The following is a 20,297-nucleotide window of genomic DNA, read 5'->3' as shown; positions in this document are numbered from 1 at the left end:
AGTTTCACTGTTAATAACCAGAGTGGTGATGCACTTTGGAACGATTTAGCTTTCATGTTATAAAAATCGAATTCAGTTTTTGTAATTGTGATTTTTGTTCGTCACTTAGAGAGTTAATGGAAAAACCGGGCGGAAAATTTATTATTAAACTTTATAAAAATTCGAGAGGTAATTTTCATTAAATTTTATTATTATTATTGTCATATCGCGTAATTTAAACAGCTTGTTTAATTCTATCAATTTCTCGACAAGTATTTTGTTGTTTAAAAATAGAGTCTCGATGTTAATTATAATAATAATAATCAATAACAATGTAATTATAAATTATTGTTCCGTCAATCAAAATAGCTTCTGTTGATCAATAATTAACTATCAATAATAAACCGTATTACGATACAAACAATTCGATATTGTATAACCATTTGTAATATAGTTTTTAATTCTATAATTATGACATGTTCATTATTATTAATAGCGTTGAATTTTTGATAAATTGAATTATTCAAGTGATAAAATTAAATTGTCAGTTATTATTAATTATTTCTCTTATTATAACAACTAATATTTACTTGAATTTAAATACAATAATTTTTAAGTGTAAATTTAGTTGAAAGCAATAATGATAAACGACAAACCCATTAACAATTTACCAACATATGTAATTTATGTAATTTGTATCAAAGAAATACAACGGAATATTGTTCAGAAGGATATTTCGAGTTTACCGAAGCTCTTTCAAGTGGTGTCTTGCATTATGAACAAAATATACAATATAATATACCATATACAATATTTAATTTACAGAGGTCGCACAAAATTCACCCGTGCGCGAACCTGATTACATTTCGAGAGAGTGGATGGAACATACCCCTGAGTACTGGGGGTACTATTGTAGAACAAAGACACACATTTAATTCTACTCCCTTTTAAAATATTGCTCTATTATTATTATTATTATTATTATTATTATTATTATTATTATTATTATTATTATTATTATTATTATTATTATTATTATTATTATTATTAATATTATTATTTTAACTTAAAAAAAAAATTAGGGAAACGGTAGACCCTGAAGGCCATCTCTGCAACTTCCCGTTACTTTCGTAAAAAAAAATTATTTCCCGATAAAACTCAAAGTAACTTGTAGGAAATTTCCCGAGGAACAATTTAGAGTGGTCAAAATTGCATTTAGAGCAATTATTTCAGCAGTTATGGCCACTGAAAGATCCGGAAGTACAACTTTGAATTTAAGACGATTTCGAATGGCCTATTTTGCCCCTAAAGTCATTATTTTAGGAGTTATGGCCACTTTTATGTTTCAGAGTCAAAAATTCGAATTTTCGATTTTTTGAATTTTGTTAAAGTCCCGATATCTCCTAAAAAAATTTTTTTTAGACTTACAAAACACGAAGTTTCTTGTAGGAAATTTCCCGAGGAATAATTTAAAGTGGTCATAATTTCATTTAAAGCAATTATTTTTGGAGTTATGACCACTGAAAGATCCGGAAGTTCTATTTTTGATTTTCGATGATTTAGAATGGCCTAATTTTCCCCTTAAGTCATAATTTTACGAGTTGTGGCCACTTTTATGTTTCGGGACAAACAACTTTAATTTCTTCTAAAAAAAAAAAAAAAAAAAAAAGATAGACCCATAAAATACTAACGTTTTTTGTAGGAAATTTTCTGAAGAACAACTTAGACTCGTCAAAATTGCTGAAAACTCGATTTTGGCAAAACGGGGTGAAACCAATAACTTCCCGATTTTCGAAAATTTTCGATTTTCTTAGCGTGAAGTTCAAAATTTTTCTACTATCAACGGAATTCGAACTGTGAACCGTCGATTTATCAGCTGAACATTCCTCTCATATTTCAATTTAATTTCAATCAAAAGCACGCGTATTGAACTATTTAAAAAAAAAAAACTACAAAATCAATTTACCGCATAATGAGAATGTTAATAATCCATTTGAAACGTAATAAAAAGCACGGAAGCTTTTGAAAGAGCAATTCGCTCTAAATTTGCAGAATATTTGGTCGGAGCTTAAATCCTAGATTGGGGGGGGGGGGAATGTTTCGCTGGTAAGGCGCGACAGGTCGGGGAGTATCGGGCACGTATCAGCGACCCATTTCACTGGTTTGATTTGAATAAAGGCACGAGGTAGGTCCAGAGTGTGAATGTATATATACTTGTGTTGTGGAGATGTATGGGGTGCAGGTAGCCCTCGACGTGTTCCATCGGGGTTGCTGCTCGTGAATTGCCCGACCGCATCCACCCCATTCTGCCGTCACTAACCTCTACATTCTATATTCTACATTCTACATTCTCCACACTACACACTACATACTATTCAGTACATAGTAGGTACTCTAGGCTCTGGACTGTGACTCTTCAGAGTGAAAGTATTGCAGAAAATAGTGAATCCGGAATCATGAATCCTGACAATTGTATAGTTAAACTTGCAAACTTGCCAACTAAATCGTGAATGGTAATGGAAAAAATATCAATTGATGAGTTTTATTTATCGGTGGTAATTTATCAATCTTTTGTCGGGTAAAATACATATGCCAGTTGTTCCGAGGGCTTTTTTAACCGATCAATTGTTTTTCTTTCCAATACCAATTTTTGCTGGGCAAACAGTTTTCGTTGTAATTTAAACTGAAAACTTAAAGGGGACAAATTTACTCAAATTTATTTTTTATTTTCTTTTTTTTATCATTAATAATAATGATAAAATTAATTTATACAAAACAAGTAGAAGACTCGACAAAAGTATAAATCGGTCTTAAAGTTACATCCACCGTGAATCATTTCCAGGTCATGAGTTTATCCGGTTTAGTTTCCTCATCGCAAGGATCCGAGACCGAGAATGAAAAGGATGAAGCTTTTTGTGAAATATACACCAAACTCGCATCTTTATTAAATTGAAACTTCTTTTATTAAATCGTAACAGAAAAACTGTAGAATGATGAACCCTTCAAGATTTTTCGCGTAATAAAATTCTTAAAAATTATTTCCTTGCCTCTATTGAATATTACTTGGTTAATTTTCTATGTATCTGACTTTTACTTCATATATCCGGTAGAGTCTTGAAATATATAAATATATATATATATATATATATATATATATATATATATATATATATATATATATATATATATATATATATATATATATATATATATATATATATATATATATATATATATATATATATATATATATTAATATATGTACGTGTAGATGTATATGATATTCATAATGCGAAGGTGCCTTGATGTAAATGGAAAATGGTATGGCTTCATTCACATGCTGGTTTAGAGAGTACGTGTGGCGAACCAAGTATCCTAGAAACGTTATTAAATTTGTCGGATGGCGCCAGCCAACTCTCTCGTGGCACCGTATACATCTTTCTCTTTAATATACACACCAACTAGTGTTGTACTATGTATCTAGTATCCACCGTAGACTACAGAACAGTGGCCCGAGTCTTCTTGCATCCACTGTTAAATTACAGTTTCTAACCAACGACCTTTGGCCGCACTCTGCAGACCAAGACCAGGACCAGGACGGGGCAATAACTTTTCCGAAAGTTAATTAGACCTGAAGCTTCATTCAAATACCCAATAAACACACTTGGCTTTTTTATTTTTTTTTTTTGCCACAATAAAGTTTGCTAATCAGTCAGCTTTGAATAACTAATTTTGAACAAACTTACTACAGCTATTTTCATTTAATTACGCATCGTTTAGTTCACGTCCCGGTTTTTATAAATTTTCGTTGCTAATTTAGTAATTAATTAATTAAATTTTACTGTTAAAAAGTACACTGTACTTTTGATACTTATTTTATGCCAGCTTTGTGATTGAACGTTGGAGATTTTATAGTTGTATTTATTTAATAATAATTTAATAATTGTTTCGAAAAATATTTTTGTCGGTATGAAAATTTCAATTTATCTTGTACTTAAATTATTAAAAAAAAAAAAAAATTGCACACATGTGCATTACTTATATAAACCAAATTATAATAAAGTTATAATTTAAAAATAAAGCGCATTATCACGACATGTATATCCGGGATTTGGGAGCATATTTCATTCTCGAAAACAATTAGTCGGGGGTAATAGGATAATTTTAATTAAACCGTGTGATGAAGTCATCAAAATTAAATATAAATAGAAGCGTATAATAACATATACATTAAGTTTATGTGTATGAATACGAGATGGTATCTGAAATGGCAAAATGCAGTGCAATCCAGTGTGTTTGCATATGTGTGTATGTATGTGCGAGAATTGACGCAGGTATTTGTGGGCTCGTCATAGTCGTCACACCGGCGAGCGTGTGGCAAGGTTCGCGGTACACTCGTGGCAACTCCAACACTAACACTATATACATACAAAGTGAATGTGACGCAATGGAAACAGTTTTCCCAGCGGCATTTCATTTCAGCAAAGCTTACACTCAGCAGAGCAGAGCACTAGACTACACTACCGGGATACTCGACAGCATTATAAATAGTAGGTATGTCTTCGTACCCCGATGACTAGTACGCCACATTAAACCCACCAAGCTTGGTTAGCCATCGGCAATCCATTGGCCTGCCTATCATTTCATTATATTTCGCGTTAAAATGCGTCAAGCTTCATCTCACGCATCCATACATTTATATACATAGATTTAACGAGAAAAACTAAAGACTGCAGTATGCTAAACTCTTCAGTGTGCTTGCTTCTACTGGCCAGTTTGTTTACCAATCATTTGCTTTTTAAATTTTAAATAAACCAATTCTACATTCCTTCAAGCATTGTGCTACTTGTTACTTTTATTTTCACTTAATTAATATTTCATTTTTTAATTTATTCGAAATTTATGAATATTTCAGACCAATGCGTTGTTTTCTTAATAAATATTAAATTTAAATTTTAGTTTATAATTTTACCGCTAGATGGCCCCCCGGTCAAAAGTATTCTCGCTAGTAAAATTTAATTAAATATTTTTTTTAAAGGAAATACGAATATATTTATATAAATGTTGATCAATAAATAACTAGCTCTGACTAAGGAGAAGGATCAATGTTGAAAAAGCAAATAATAAATTGATCCGCTTTAATAAGCGGATGATAGTATTAGTGAATTACTAGAGAAGGATGTAATAGCGCGAGATTAACATCATGCTTACTAATTACACAACTCTCAGCTCTCCAATCAGTCTGATGAGTTGTTCAATATTGACGAGTCTGGTGTAGGACTCATCCTAACAGTGTAAAGTGTATCAAGTAAATTAGATATTTTGAAAGCTCTGATCTAACTATGTGAAATATTAAATATAAACTAAGAGTTTTTCAATAAATTTACAGTATTAATTATGTTGTACCTTCAAAAGACCTTATTTAATTATCACCCCATGTACAGTTATTATTAAATTCTGGCGCATATCAAATTAGCGCTCTAGACACTAAATTAAGGGGGGACGATATGAGACGATTACTCTGGGCATTTATCAAAGTGACATCCGCAAAGTTTTAAATATATATGTATATATAATAACTCACTTAACGTTCAACTTGGTCTTGTCGCTGCTAAAACTTATAGCTTGATCGATTTTAGGTATAATGTATTTTCTAATATCGAAGACACTTGTCTTTACTATTCATGACACTTTATCATTTTATTTTATTTTATCACTCTGCTTAATAGCTTTCTGTGTACTTTGTAATTAAGTTTTTATTTTTATACTTGAGGTATTTTTTTTTATTATTGAAGGATTGTAAGTAATAAGTCACAAATTTTTTTATTTTGACGAATAATAATAATAATAATAATAATAATAATAATAATAATAATAATAATAATAATAATAATAATAATTAGTAGAGCGATTAAGCTATAAAGATCTAGTCTGGAGTAGCCTTATTGCTTTTAGAGTAGGTAATATCATGGAAATGTATGTTTAAATAATAAATGAATTCAGTGAATGAATGAATTACCAGAAACCCTCTAGACATACATACACAGAGAAATGAAAAGTAGGGATGATAGTTATAGGTGTCGCTGAGACAATTAGACGATTAAATTCCTCCTAATATTCGTCTGGCAAACGTAAGAGCTTATATTCAATTTTCTGGAGTTGGAAATTAAATACTGGAGCCTTTATATATTATCTATCAATATAGAGTTTACGAAATAATTAAAAAAAAATGTATATAGAATAGAATGGAGGATTAAGGTATTAAAGGCTTTAAAGACTGGAAAAACAAATCGAAAATCGTTTGATATGATCGTGAATATAACTTGAGCCGTACAAGTGGGTTCGAATCGGCAATCGAATTACCTCATTGCTGTGGTTTACGACTGCAAGCTCCAGCGAGCTTTTTCCACCTGAAAATAATAAAATAAAACCAAAAAAGTTAATCAACATTTTATGAATCGTTGTATTAAGCCCGGTTAATTGCTCTATTTTATCACGCTTGACGAAAATAATATTATTATTTTTTATTGAGACTTTAAACTCTTTCGATTACGATCAAAATATATGAGAAATTATTTCTTTGTTCGATTTGATGTACATTTTTTATCGTAGTTAAAATCAATGGCTTTGATGTAATTAAAGTTAACTTCGTAAAAGTTAATTCGATCACTTGATAAAAAATAGTCGATTGTTTCTTTGTGTGCAAAATTCAATTTTTTGTAAATAATAGAGAGGAGATATGAGTAGCTGAAGAATGTCCTTTCTTGTGTTCTTCATTTTTTGCAGACTAAAAGTATTCTCAAATGGAGGGGAGAACAAAGAGAACATCAAAGCGATTGGAATTAAGCATCAATAATGAAAAAACATAAAGTGTCTCTCGAGAAGTGAACGATGGACTGCTTTGACATCGATAGCAAATAATGAAAAGTTTCCTTTCATCTTTCTGTTGACCAAGAGATTTTCTCATAACGATTAATCACTTTTTTTTTTCGTTTTCATCATTAATATTTTATTCATCTTCAAAAAAAAATTTATTTGACACGAAGCGAAGTTTTTTTTAGTAGCACTAAGCTACTAAAAAACAAATTTTTCGACCTATCTATCGAAATAATTCAGTTAAAAGTGTAAGCCGATTTGTAAAGTCAAAAAAAAAGTAAGCAAATATATATTTATAACTTTCCGATGAAATCTAAGATACTTAATTTCGGCGAGTAAATGGTGTGGAAAATCGTTACGTAGTCAGTATTGAATTTCCATAGATAAGAGTCTACATTAAAAAAGGAGAAGGAGAATAGACTATCGAGTGTACAGAAAGGACGACTGTACAAAAAGCCAGCGAAATTGCGGACGAATAAAAACGATTTGTCGCAGCAGCTCGAGGGCATCAGACGATTGCCAGCCAGAGCCTGAACCAGAATGAGGATGAGGGTACGCGGAACAGAGTATCGAAAGTTCCTTATCTTAGTTGCAGAAGACCGAGTTACTACTGCCTGCTCCAGGAAGTTCTCGTGAAACATCCTGATAGCGAGAACAGAGTGCAGTTACAATTGTTAATGTGATACATTTCCGTCCGACTTATTTATGTTATCTTACGTTCACCTCTACCTTTTTTTTTTTTTAATAACTTCTACGGAGCTTTTAGTTTTCTCTTTTTTTATCCAAACAGCTGCTATTTAATTTATTAATTTATAAATTTATTAATGGTAGTTTTAATAATAATTTATTGAGGTTTTTGGAAGAACTATCGTGATAAATTATGATGGTTAATTCTGCTTGGAAAAACTCGTGAGAGAAATAGTGGGAGGAAGAGATAATGAGAAATGTGTGCAGATAAATTTAATATTAAATAGTATCTCGTACTACCGAAGGAACTCTTCGGTAGTTTATATTGTTCCTAAATACGATGTTCATTTTACAGCCTGGTTATTTATGATTTATTATTATGCAATGCTCTAAATACAAAATTTAGTTTGGAGAACAAGTTCAAACTTTGAAGTACGTTTATCAGGAAAAATTAAAAGTTTTTAAAATAAAGTGTTGAAGTTTTAAGCAATACTTTAGATTTACAGCACGGAATAATTAATTAAAAGGAAATAAATTTTAGGTCTGACTATTGATTGCTCTTTCTACTTCAAAGTTAAGTTTATTTTTTATTAATGTATTTTTTTTGGTCAGAAAAGCGTCAAGTTTTTGATTAAAAGTCTGGAAAAATAGCTTGGATGAATAAAAATAGAATTTTATAATGGTAATGTCGGACATAAAGTACAAGTCTACACAAGATCGAGATAACCCATTGGAGAAAAATAAAAAAAATGTAAAATTGGCACCCGTCTGCACGCTAGGGCATAGATAGACTCCTTAAAAACTGCCTCTCGTCCATCTTAACTCCCTTGCTGACAGAGAAGTACGATCTTGGTGATCATTGTCGTTTCGACGAATGGAAATAGAGAATCAAAAAAAAGCTCGCCAACAGAGAAAACTTAAATTGAACGGTATTCCTTCGACGTCGAATGATAAAAAATTCTTATTCCTTTCGTCTGTTTTATTGTGTGGTTCCGTGGAAACAAAATCAGAAAAATAAATTTAAAAACCCTCTTGTTTATCTTTCCCATGATATTCAACAGCTTTTTATTCACTCGGATCCTCTGTTATCTTATGAGACACGTTATCAAATTTAACGACTGAATTTATTTATTTTGTATAATATTTTTTGGACATTTATCTTGAGATTTCATTCTGAAGCTTGAATAAAAATAAAAAAATTATTAAATTAACAAAATGATAATTTATAATTTGAAGATAAATAAAAAAGCGCGATCTCTGGAGAGGATCAGAAAAATATTATTCAAATGTCGAGATGGTAAGTAAGAGGGTCGTGGGTTTGTAGTTTAAATGCAGAGTATCAGGGGTGAAGACCCTTTGCGCATAAGTTTAGTTTTAACGCCGAGTCAGCGTCACTTCACACTTTTTATTCCGGTGACTATATTATATAAAAAAAAAACATATATATAGCAGCTTTTTTCATGAGATAAGGAGCTCTGATTTCCGATTGTAATGCCGATAAAAAATAACAAGGCTGTTCTTATTTTTTATTTTTTCTTCCTCGTAAAATTACAGGATTTGTAAATTGTCAATTGAATATTTTTTCAGCACATAATACTGCTGTAAATATAAAAATAAATTTTATTCTCACGTAAAATTAATTCTGTAAAATTTTTTGACCGTTTAAAATTTTTATTTATACATGAAGTCTAAGAAAATATCGGTCAGGATGTTTTTAATCGCGGAAACTACTTGGCGCGAAACACAACCGGGACTCGAAAAATCAATTGATCCAAAAAACAAATAGTTGATATTGAATAACAAGGACATGCGGGAAATTGTGTCCAGTGATACTGCAGCTCTTGAAAATTGCAATTTTCAGCAATTTAAAAGACCGAGAGTGTTAACGTCGGGCGCCAAAGTGTCTCTCGATAAATCTCTGGATCGGCGGAATCTAACCGGGATAATTTACCGTGAATGATTCGCCGTGTCGAACCAGCAATTTTTATCAAGTGGCTATACAAGATATCGAAGCTACTCGAGATCCCCTTCTGTGTCAGTCTCGTCAATCTCGTCTGTCTCGCTCGATGAGAGGTGAGACAATAATCGCAATATTGAATATTAAGTAATAAATATTTCAAAAATCTATTGACGGAGGCGAAATTACGGCGAAAAGAATAAAGTAAGAGATGAGTGAAGGGAACGCATGTCCTGTGAATGGTAATCTTGTGTTTTACATAAAAACACGTCTGCGAATAACAGATGCCAGCTATTGTATATCTACCTCTCACGAAATCTCGACGCTTAGAGTTTTAAATAAAATTCTGGAAATGGTTACAATGATAATAATAATAATAATAATAAATAATAAAAATATAAAATAGTGTCACTGGGTTGCTGGAATTGTTTTTGCAATATTTTACCAGCGTTTACTTTAACATTTTTTTTTTTTTTTTTTTTAAGGCAAACACTTTTGAGCTGTACGAGGGCCTTCTGGCTGCTTTAAATATTAAAATTTTTTTTTTAACTTAAATTACTGGTGTACTCTGACGACAAGTTAATTTTTTATTGCAAGCACATGGAGAGAATTTTTAAATGTAAATAAAAATTTGTCAAGGATTTAAGGTTTTAATTTTTTAAAAATTCATAAAATAATATAATTGAAATTTAAAAAATTCAATAATCCAGAAATTTATTTGAATTTAATTCAAAATTATAAAAATGTTAGGTATAAAAAATGTGAAAAGTAATGTAATAAGAAAGTAGGATTGTTTAAATATCTCATGACAATGAAAACGGTATAATAAAATAAGAATAAAGTTTATAAAGACAAGAAAAGAAAAGGAGAAAGTAGCATTCTTCTCGTATTTTAAAGTTAATGAACTGTATAGTAACTTCGAGGAAAAGTTTACTTAATATAGTTACAGAGAACTTTTTCTCAGGTCACCTAAACTGGGATGAAGAACTTAAACCCCTGATGGATTTATGTATTATAATTTAAACATTTGCATGTTTTTAAACAAAATTTCTAGACATTTTTTTACACACCTCAATCCGTTAAATATTTTATCATTATTATTATTTTTCCGTAGCGTAACCAGCGACGCGAAATTTATACCGTCATTTAAGACTAGAGCACGAGCATCACGTCCACCGGCTGTGGCCGACGTCCACCATAATTCGTGAATGTGCAGTAATTAATAAAAGAAAAACTTGGAAAACATTTTCCCTCTCGCACTATATACATATATACACGGATATATACATATAGATGGTACTTTACTCTCTTATCATGACGTTCACTTTCCACTCCAAATCCACTTCTGTCTCCTATATCCTCCACAACAAGTAGGATTATCATTCTCTTTTTACTACATCAAAGTGATCTTTTATAATTATAATCCATTATTTATCTAAAATAAATTCCAACTATATATTTTTTAAAATTAATTTTTTGACTTTAATTTTGTTAAAATGATCCATTAATTTTTTTTTCTTTAATTAAATGTCGAGTAAAATAAATAAACAATCAGAGAAGGAAGAAGCTCAATGTACAAAAGAAATTATCTCCTTTTTAGAACCCGATAAAAAAGTAAAGTCTACGAGAAAATGGAATTGTTAAATTTTAACTATCCTCATAAAGCTCTACAAAAGTAACGGCGTTTTAAAACGTCACATAGATAGTAGGTATAACAGTAACTGAAAATATAAATGTGTTTCCATTGTGGTTAACGATATTGAACCATATATTATCATACATATTGATCCGCTAACACTGTGAGAGCTCCAGCGAAGAGCATATTTACAAAAAAACAACTGTCACAAGTCACTAAAATAATAGTTTATTTTTCTTTTGCTTCAAACGCTGAAGCTTTTTTCTATTAAAAACGGTGAATTACGCAAAGAAAATAAAGAGTAAGAATAAAAAAGTGTTATAAAACTCGAGACTATTATTCATTTAGTATACTATATTCTTAACGGCTTTCACTTTGCTATATTCCGAGCCGTCTTTATTTTTATTTTATTCCGTTCACAATCCGTTAAAACTTGAGCACACATTTTTGAACCGAGATGAAAGAAAAATATATAGAAAAAAAATTATATACTTTATAACTTATACTTTTAAAAAACATTGTTATAATTAAAAGAAAAAATTTTTTTTGCTCAAACATTTTTTTCAAAGAAACGAATATTATTCTCACGTAAAATTATTACGCCCTGAATATTTTTTTTTTTTTTTTAATAATTATTTGATAAATGAACATTCAAATTTTTCACGCTCAATAATTTTTACTGAGAATCACTAAAATTAATGGCATCAATATTTGATAATATTCATCATACGATAAAACGAAAACAGAGTAAATTTACCATTGAAAAGCATTAATTAATTAAACTTCAGAATTTATCAACAAAATTAATCAGCGGTATCAAATTGTTGATAATAACGGTGACGCTTTACGGGATATTAATTTGCGGTTAAATAATGTTTAATTTCGATCTGCGTTTATACATATTCACATTGTAATTTCACATTAATCACGATCATATTTAGAACAAACTAATTTCGTATCATCAATAATGAATTGTTAGTTAAATGTCAACACATTTGTTATGGCAACTATAACTATAATAATTTCAATTTCTGTTACTGATATCACATTAATTTTATTAAAAAAATATTCAAAAAAAAAACATTGAGTGAGCTTATAGTTCAATCAAACAATAAAACTTTCAAATAAATTACAAAAATCCCGGTCTCGAGGTGATGAATAGCTTACAATAATTTCGGATGTTTGTTTAATAATTTATTAAGCCTCACGCATGAGTTGAGTCACTCCTCCGGTGATTGACGGTTTGCAAAAAATGTCAGAGGATTCTAAATGACGGACAACAACAACATTTGTCAATATAACGAAATACTTTTTCAGATAATGGATACGTCTGTAAATCAGCACAGCAACAAAACCGTAACATCTCTATTGTATATAAATACATGAAACAGCGAATATAATAGTATATGCTGGAGGCACATTGCTAGTTCATAGAGCACCGTAAACCCGGGGGCTATATATTCTAGTGAAACAAACTGACGTTCTCCCTCCCGACCCGCGTTAGCATGTGAAACACGAAAAACCTGATTGCCTTCACATTTACACACACTCGAACTTAAATTTTATTTTGTCATTCAGCCTACAACTGAAACTCTTCTGAACAATTAATAACATTTATTTGTTAGACAGTTTAAATAAAAGCTCTCAGCATTAAACTGTTAAAAATTTTTTTATTAAAAATTTTTATACTCTTAATTTATTAACTCTCTATTAACGCAAGGATTTAGCGATTACGCGCCACCTGTCGGGAAATTTATGCACTAATTTTATCCAAACATTTTTTACAGGTAAATATTTATTATTTCTAGAAAAAAATAAATAAAAATATTCAAGTTGGAGGACTGATGAATCCAGCGGTTACGAAACAAAAACTCGACGTTTGTATCAGAAGAAAGCCATTTGGACCTTTGTGAGCTTCCAGGATCCGGGCACGTCTCTTTCTGTAATCTCTCGATATCCATCTGACCGATAAGACTAACAGACACGAGACACTAGACAATCCCTAAGAAGTTTTATCACATTTCTCTTACTCTCTTTTATATTAGTAGTGATTCTTTCGGCTGCGTCTTTCATTTCGGTCCCTTTGTTCACCGACGCTAAAATATTGCGACACCTCAAGTATTGACAGCTTTTATACGTGTAATTTTAGTTTTGAGATAAATAAGTATTAATATCGACTAAATTTGGTCAATTTAATTAAATTGAAATTGAAAGATAATTTTTTAGAGTGAAAAATTAATCAGCCGACCAAAAATTAGCATCTTGGCAGAGTAAACAGAGTAAACTGGAGCGAGCTTTCGAACCGAACGTAACTCTCTAATTGCCTTTATAATTAATCATCAACCGCCGGCATTGGTATAATTGATCGATGGTAATTCGTTTTCGTAGAAGTTAGTGCGTTCGCCACACATCAAACTGCTCTACTAGGGAACAGTATTTTTCCTCCTCTCCAATTCACTAATCGATTTATTTTTTAATTTTTTTGGTTAATTAATACCTTGAGCATTTAGTCGGTAAATTTGTTCCTATAATTATAATTAATTGCTCGGTAGTCAGTAGTTTAATGGAATATAAATATAAATCAATAGCACTCAAGTCTACTTAAAAGTTAACGAATTGCCACTAATTACCAGACGAGAACTGCCGATAGCGGACAAAGAATAAACTTTCAAGAAATAAGCGAGGCAAAGTTTCTGGTTCCGCATCAAGCAATTATTCATTTTTATTTTCTTTGACATTTAATGGATTTTAAAACTAATTTTCTGACCTCCTTCGTGAAAGATAGTATCGATTATTATTTATTAAGTCGTTGGTGCACAGATTAGGACATTAAGATGATGCAATGCGTGATGTTCATACGCTTCTTATGAATTTTATAAAACACTCTCTGAGATGTTACGGCTGTAATATTAATGTGGAAATTTCCCATGTAGAAATTTCAGATAATGATTACATCACCAATATTTGACAGTTAATAAACAGATGAAATAGTTTGAAATTAGTAGAGTCAAAGACCAGGACAATTAATTATTGAAGAGACATTTCAATTAGTATTTCCTGCGGAGCGATTAGTCGATGGTCGAGCGCAAGGGCTGCTTTGATAAACGCACAAACATGCGTCAGTGTTCTGGGTATTGCAAGCTGTTGGCTCTGTTAATGTGAGCCATGACCTAGAAACGGTGATGACGCGTTACACTCCACTGCTGCCAGTAGGAGAACTTCAGTAGCCGGCTGGAATTATTGTCAGCCTGGATGACCAGTGAAAAATGATCACAATTGTCCAAGTTCCGATTGATGCTGCCAATTACTTGTTCCGAGGTCATCAACTGCACCAGTTTTATCAATGGTTCCATCATCACTGATGAGTTCTCGAAGAGAGAAGAATCTTGATGGAAGTCTTGATGAAGACCTGCACAGGTTAATGCAATCTTGCAGACAATCAAACTATTGTAATCCTGACGTGACATCTTCATCATAGTTTGCTATCTCTTGTAAGAGGATAACTATTTCTATTGCTATTGGTGGTAGTGATACTAGTTTAGTTATAGAAGTGGTAGTAGTTCTCCTGATGCTATCAAAAATCTTCTCTGGCATTAAACTCCAATAGATGGTAAAATCGATACCTATTGAAATGCATAACGGAAAGTTTGTTTCATGCGCTATTTGTTCATCTTATCGATTTTAATTTCATCACGTATTATATGAGTATTTTAACTAACTTTTGTTTAAACTCTTCTTCTTTTTCTTCAGAGATTTACTTGCTGCTCCGGATAAATATATTGGAGTTCAGAAATCTTTATTAATTTTATATTTAATAAATATCTCAGCCCAAAAGTATAACTTTTTTAATTAATTTTACAACTTTAAAGCTTTGAAAATTATTGTTTAGATGTTGTTGATGGCAACGAAAATTATTAATATTAAATTTTAACAAATTGATTTGCACTAATAGGATTTGTTAATGTTTCACAAATTAATCTTTTAGTTTAGCAGTGAATTTAATAATAGTTTGATAGAATAGCCGATGTAACGAAAATCTAAACCCGATTTAACGAAAACCAATATGTCAAACTGATCAAATGTTGAGGTAATCCCTCAAAAGGCAGAAAGGTCACCAGATAAATCACAAGCCAGTGAGTTTCCAAAATAAGAACAACCCGGAATAGAATCTAATAAACTTTTCAGAACCGACTGGCTTATTATCTGTCCCGAGATTTTTCCAAGGTTCTGCTATTTCTCGACAAACTCCGAGCTGGACTTGCTCTAAAAACCAAACCGAAGATAATAGCTCGTGCTCAATTGTGTTAGTGACGCTACAAGTCTCCGAAATTGGACCTAAGCGTCTTATACCTTGTACTTTCGTCCTTTTAACTAAAGATCTTTGATTTCCGTGATCCTGAGGTACGTGACCCAGAAACTGAAGCCGGAAACTATTCATAGTTATGGTCCTACTCTAACTCAAGTAATTACTGTGTTATAGTGCGACACCGGGCGTAATCGCATTACCCCTTGCTCTGCGTTCTGTGTTCTATACATTGATCGTCGCATTATGTCAAAATTTCGGGCATTACGACTAAACTAGAAGCAACAATGAATATTACTTCGGAGGGCAAAATCACTGCGCCAGACATTTTGTTGAATTGTCATATCAGATATAACAGTAACTGGATGACATTTGCTGGGCTGTCAAATCGCCGAGTTCGAAAAGGTGAGGGGGAAGGGGGGGGGCTGTAACGTTCCAGTGTGTGCAACCGATGTTAGTGGTTACACCCAAATGTCCTCGTGTGTATTCCCATGGTAGTTTCCACTAAACGACACACTACACTACGATATTATAGCACAGTGTATAGAGTAAAGAGTATATACAACGTAGTACTACTGGGCATTAGTTTGCTCCATGGATACGTGGCTTAATTAATCGGCAGCTGTTGCGGTTGCATGTAACTAATGTAGATTGCTAATTGGCAGAAACAGCCTCCAAATTTCAGCGCCCAGATCGCAAAAAATGATCCCGTGACTAAAAAATTTAATTGATGCTTTTTGTCGACAATGTTATTATATCAAAGTACACCCGTCTGTTGCAGCTCGATTTTACAATGATAGTGGTAGGAGTCAACGGGGGTTTTATTGTTATTGCACTGAAGCTGGAGGGATTAAAAATATTGAAAAGCAAACAGAATAAATAATAGATATAAATATCCATATTTATGGATAAGAGTAATACGATGCTTTGTAAGCATCAAACATTCATGGAATATTATTTCCCGGAAGAAAGGACGGATCTGGACCATCCCTCGGGTAATACGTCGTGTTTTTTGTTTTATTATTAATATTTTCAAAGGAAACTTATCAAAGATATCCCATGGATACTTTTTAAAATGACAACGTTTGAAAAATGAATAAAAAAGAATATTTTTGCAGTAATTAAATTTTTTTGTACTTTGGGTTTCTAAAAATTTATCAAGGCAAATTATTGTTCTTTAGATTAAGCCAGATGTGTCCTAATATAGCCAATTCTTTCAAAAGGATTCATAAAAAATTACACGTGGCAATTTTAGTGCGGGTTAATTGCAGTTAACAATTCATTTCTATCAATAATACAAAAATAAGAAATGTTTTTCTGGTTGTAGAAAGAAACATGGATTTTCCAATATTTTTTCCATCGTAGTCACGTCAGATTATTGACTATAACCAATGTGTAAAAAATAAATAGAATAAAATAAAGTGCAATAAGACTCGACGAACGCTGGATCCGATATTTTGGATAGAATCCCACTGATGTAGACTCGCGTATCGCCGAAACAGTAAGAATAAGTTAGATGAGGTTCTATCAGCACGTACGAAACGGAATTCCAGTTCATAGTACTGAAGAAATCTATATATATATATATATATATATATATATATATATATATATATATATATATATATATATATATATATATATACCTGAAGAGAAAGATAAAAATGTGCAGGGACAGGTAGAAACTATCTCAAAGACAAGTAGGAGATTTACAAAAGTTTCTCAAGCATGTCCACTCAACGTCAATTTTTTCGTCTTCCAGAGTCTCTGGTTCGCTCGTTGGCTCAGAGATGTATCTGATCCGCTCCGTCTAGACTCGAGACTCCGACTAGTTTAACTTCTTGCCACGTCTCAAGTTTACTGCCGGTAATGGCCTCGATACAATCGAGTTATCAAAGGCTCTTTGAGCAATTTTCTCCGTGATCTTGATCAGTGATCGTCTTAATCAACCTAAGCTGCAGGCTTGCTTATTAGATAAAAATCAATCGGCTTTCAATCTCCGCCCGCTTTGACAAAAGCCATTTGTTTTCCATCACCGGAAGTAATTAATGGGAGGAAAGGATGATTTAATATCTCAATCTCGATGTAAGACAGAATCGGACACACCCCGATCCCCAATTCCTTTTTGGAACTGAAACTCTGTATCGTAAAGCATCCCCTTTCATGCGGAATCTCTCAGGTTCTACTCTTTCTGTATAAATTTTATCGGAATATATTAAAGTCACTGTTTCGTAGACGGAAACGACAGCACTGAGATCGTACACATATATTCTAGCTCAAGGTTCAGTTTTCTTGGATACAAATATCTCGGAGATGTATATTGTAATTCCTTGGAGACTCGAGATAAAGATTTACCCCTTTCTTTTGATTTTTTTTTATTTTCTCGCTTTTGTTCTTCACCGTAACCGTGTTCTTTACCACGTAACAAGTTTACGAGCGGTTCGTAACGTCGCTGGGTTAATTTGCCGCACGATATTGCACCACTGCGTTCTCTACACTCTATATTTATCTTAACCTGGCTTCACTTTCTCAGCTGCCAGTAGTAATACTCTCTGTTATAATGTTACCACGTACGGCTTTATGAGTTATTTATTCTTAAGAATACTGACGTATGAATTATTCAAATTGCGACGTATGATTGCAGTTTAATGTTGTCACTGTTAATAAATTTTCTTTGTTTATGTAAGTAGTTCCCTTTTAAGTCAGTTTTAAATGATAAAACTTAAATTTTTGTTCTTTGTGTCGATGGGAAGAAGTTAGTTTTAAAATTTGCGGCTAGGTGGCGTCAAGAGAAAATATTTTCTCGTATGTAGATTGGTAAGACAAGACTATTGATCAAATTTTTATATCGCTTGGACTAGTGGAGATGTAAAGAAGAATAGGTAAATTTTTTTATTAAAAATTCTGTTGAACCAAAATAGTCAAAATAAACATATAAAAGTATCGTTAAAGCTGAGTGTGACGGATTTAACAGATGCGGAAGACAGTAAATCCACATTGTAAGATTTGAATGAAAAATGTATCCGTTGAAGAATCCCAGTCTAAGTCGGAGTATGAATGTGAGTGTCGGTTCTGAGTAATGTGTGGGTTGACGATGCTGAAATATCTGGTTCGAAATTCGAATTTCAGCGAGAAGGACTGGTGCAGAGTGCACTGCAGTGAGTAATAGTAAGCGTCAGTATATCGAAAGCGCCGACAGCGAAACGTCGTCAGAAAGGATGTGAGATGCGAGAGACGTACCGGAATTTTCATCATGAATTTTGCTGAGAGAGTCGCGAGCTCAAATCTCGCAATCGAACGACGAGTTGAGTAACGAGAATTTCTCGGCTACTGTGTACGCTGCTCCAGGAGAGAAAATAAGAATAAAAACGAGAAGAAGAAGAAGAAGAAGGTAAAAAGGGTGAAAGTCGGAGAATTCCCTCTGACTAAGACATCACCCAACTGCTGTAAGAAAGCTGCGATTAAAGTTAAAGACGACGGAATATTTTCATGGTAACTTATACTTGCCGTAGAGTCTTTACTTTTAAGACTTTATCCGATTTACACGATTAAAAGATCAAAGATATTAGTTTATCGCTAGTCATTGCTAGAATTTATCCGATAAATTAACTTTTTATTATCTAGCTGTCTATCTAATTTACGTTAGAAATAATTTTTAGCGAAAAAATTTAAGCGGATTAACGAATAGAGTTGAATAAAAAATTACCTCACTAGAGTTTATAAGCTCAATGTTCATGGCAGGTAGCAAGAACTCTGTACAACATAGACTTGAAAAAGTTGACTCTGTCACTGAGCACCGAAGACTGATTGTCGAGCTACGAAAACATTGAACTTCCAGAGTGATAACACAACACCAGCTCAATACTCTCCCCTTGCCTCGTGTAATCCGACTCCGGTCTAACTCTGTATTTCTCTGGTTTCAATAGTATTTTTATCGAAGAGAAGCCCGTACATCGACACCATTCGATCCGATAAGTTAACCAAAGCATTCTTTTTCTTATCTTTATCAATTATATCATCAAGGTTGATTGTTGTTAAATAATTGAAAGCCTCCAAAGATTTTTACTATTCCAAATTAATTTTTTTTTTTTTTTTTTTTTTTCTCGAGTGATCATCCTGTCGAACATTAACTCGACTCTGTTTTTGATAAATGATGTAATAAGCCGCTTAATTAATTACTTTAGAAGCATAAACAAAAGTGCTGATTAAAGTAGAAGCAGGAGAGTTCAGTGGCCGATTGTGCAGATAAATAAAAGTTTATGCTAGAATAAACTTTAACGTTCCGTAACGAATTTAAAACTCGATTCTTCTCCATAGAGAGTTATTAAAGACAAAAAGTTGAGAAAAACGGTGAAAATAATAATTCGGGTGAAGCACAGACCCAGTGAAAACATTAAATGATCGACCAGGCGAAGTTTAAATTTTTCCATGGGTTAATTCTTTTGTAATTCAAAGCAAAGACAGGGACCAAAAAGATGGAAAGATAAAAATAGTTGAAGAGAAGATATATAGGATGATATTGGGATAGGTTATGGCCTCATGAGATGTCTCGCTACAGTGGTTGTACATGGAAGCTCATTCGTTTTTCTCCCTCGGGGGTTTCTCTCATCGTTTGTTCAGCATACACGAACGCCTCAACTAAATCGCTGTTTTATAGGACACAAGTGAAAACGGGTTAAGCCTAATGTTAGTTTTATTTTCCAGGACTTTTATATATTTCCATGCCCAGAGAGTTTCGATGAGTTGTTGGCTGATATTTATTTATTTATTCATGTTTTCAGGGAGCGAGGAAATAGAGAAGCAATCATGGCTCGTATAATCCGTATTCCTTGCCAAATTACAAATCGATAGCTCAATTG

General features: G+C 32.4%; 1 protein-coding gene across 4 annotated transcripts in view; it reads right to left on the bottom strand.

Moving 5' to 3' along the window:
* LOC141526926 (venom dipeptidyl peptidase 4) overlaps window positions 1-20,297 on the bottom strand; it is a 119,502-nt gene that overhangs the window by 47,535 nt on the left and 51,670 nt on the right. The window contains exon 1 of one of the 4 annotated variants that reach the window (XM_074242095.1): window positions 19,145-19,189. The exons of the other annotated variants lie outside the window; for them this stretch is intronic. Within the exon in view, the coding sequence (XP_074098196.1) occupies window positions 19,145-19,174 (30 nt within the window). The 5' untranslated portion in view covers window positions 19,175-19,189. Of the gene's footprint in view, window positions 1-19,144; window positions 19,190-20,297 lie in introns of those variants that run through there. 4 annotated transcript variants of the gene reach the window in all.

This window comes from Cotesia typhae, unplaced genomic scaffold, assembly GCF_013202065.1.
Source record: "Cotesia typhae breed Kobodo isofemale line unplaced genomic scaffold, CoteBio_Ctyphae contig_11, whole genome shotgun sequence".
NCBI classification, from domain to species: domain Eukaryota; kingdom Metazoa; phylum Arthropoda; class Insecta; order Hymenoptera; family Braconidae; genus Cotesia; species Cotesia typhae.
Note: the sequence above shows the minus strand (reverse complement) of the source record. Positions and strands in the feature narration are given on the sequence as shown.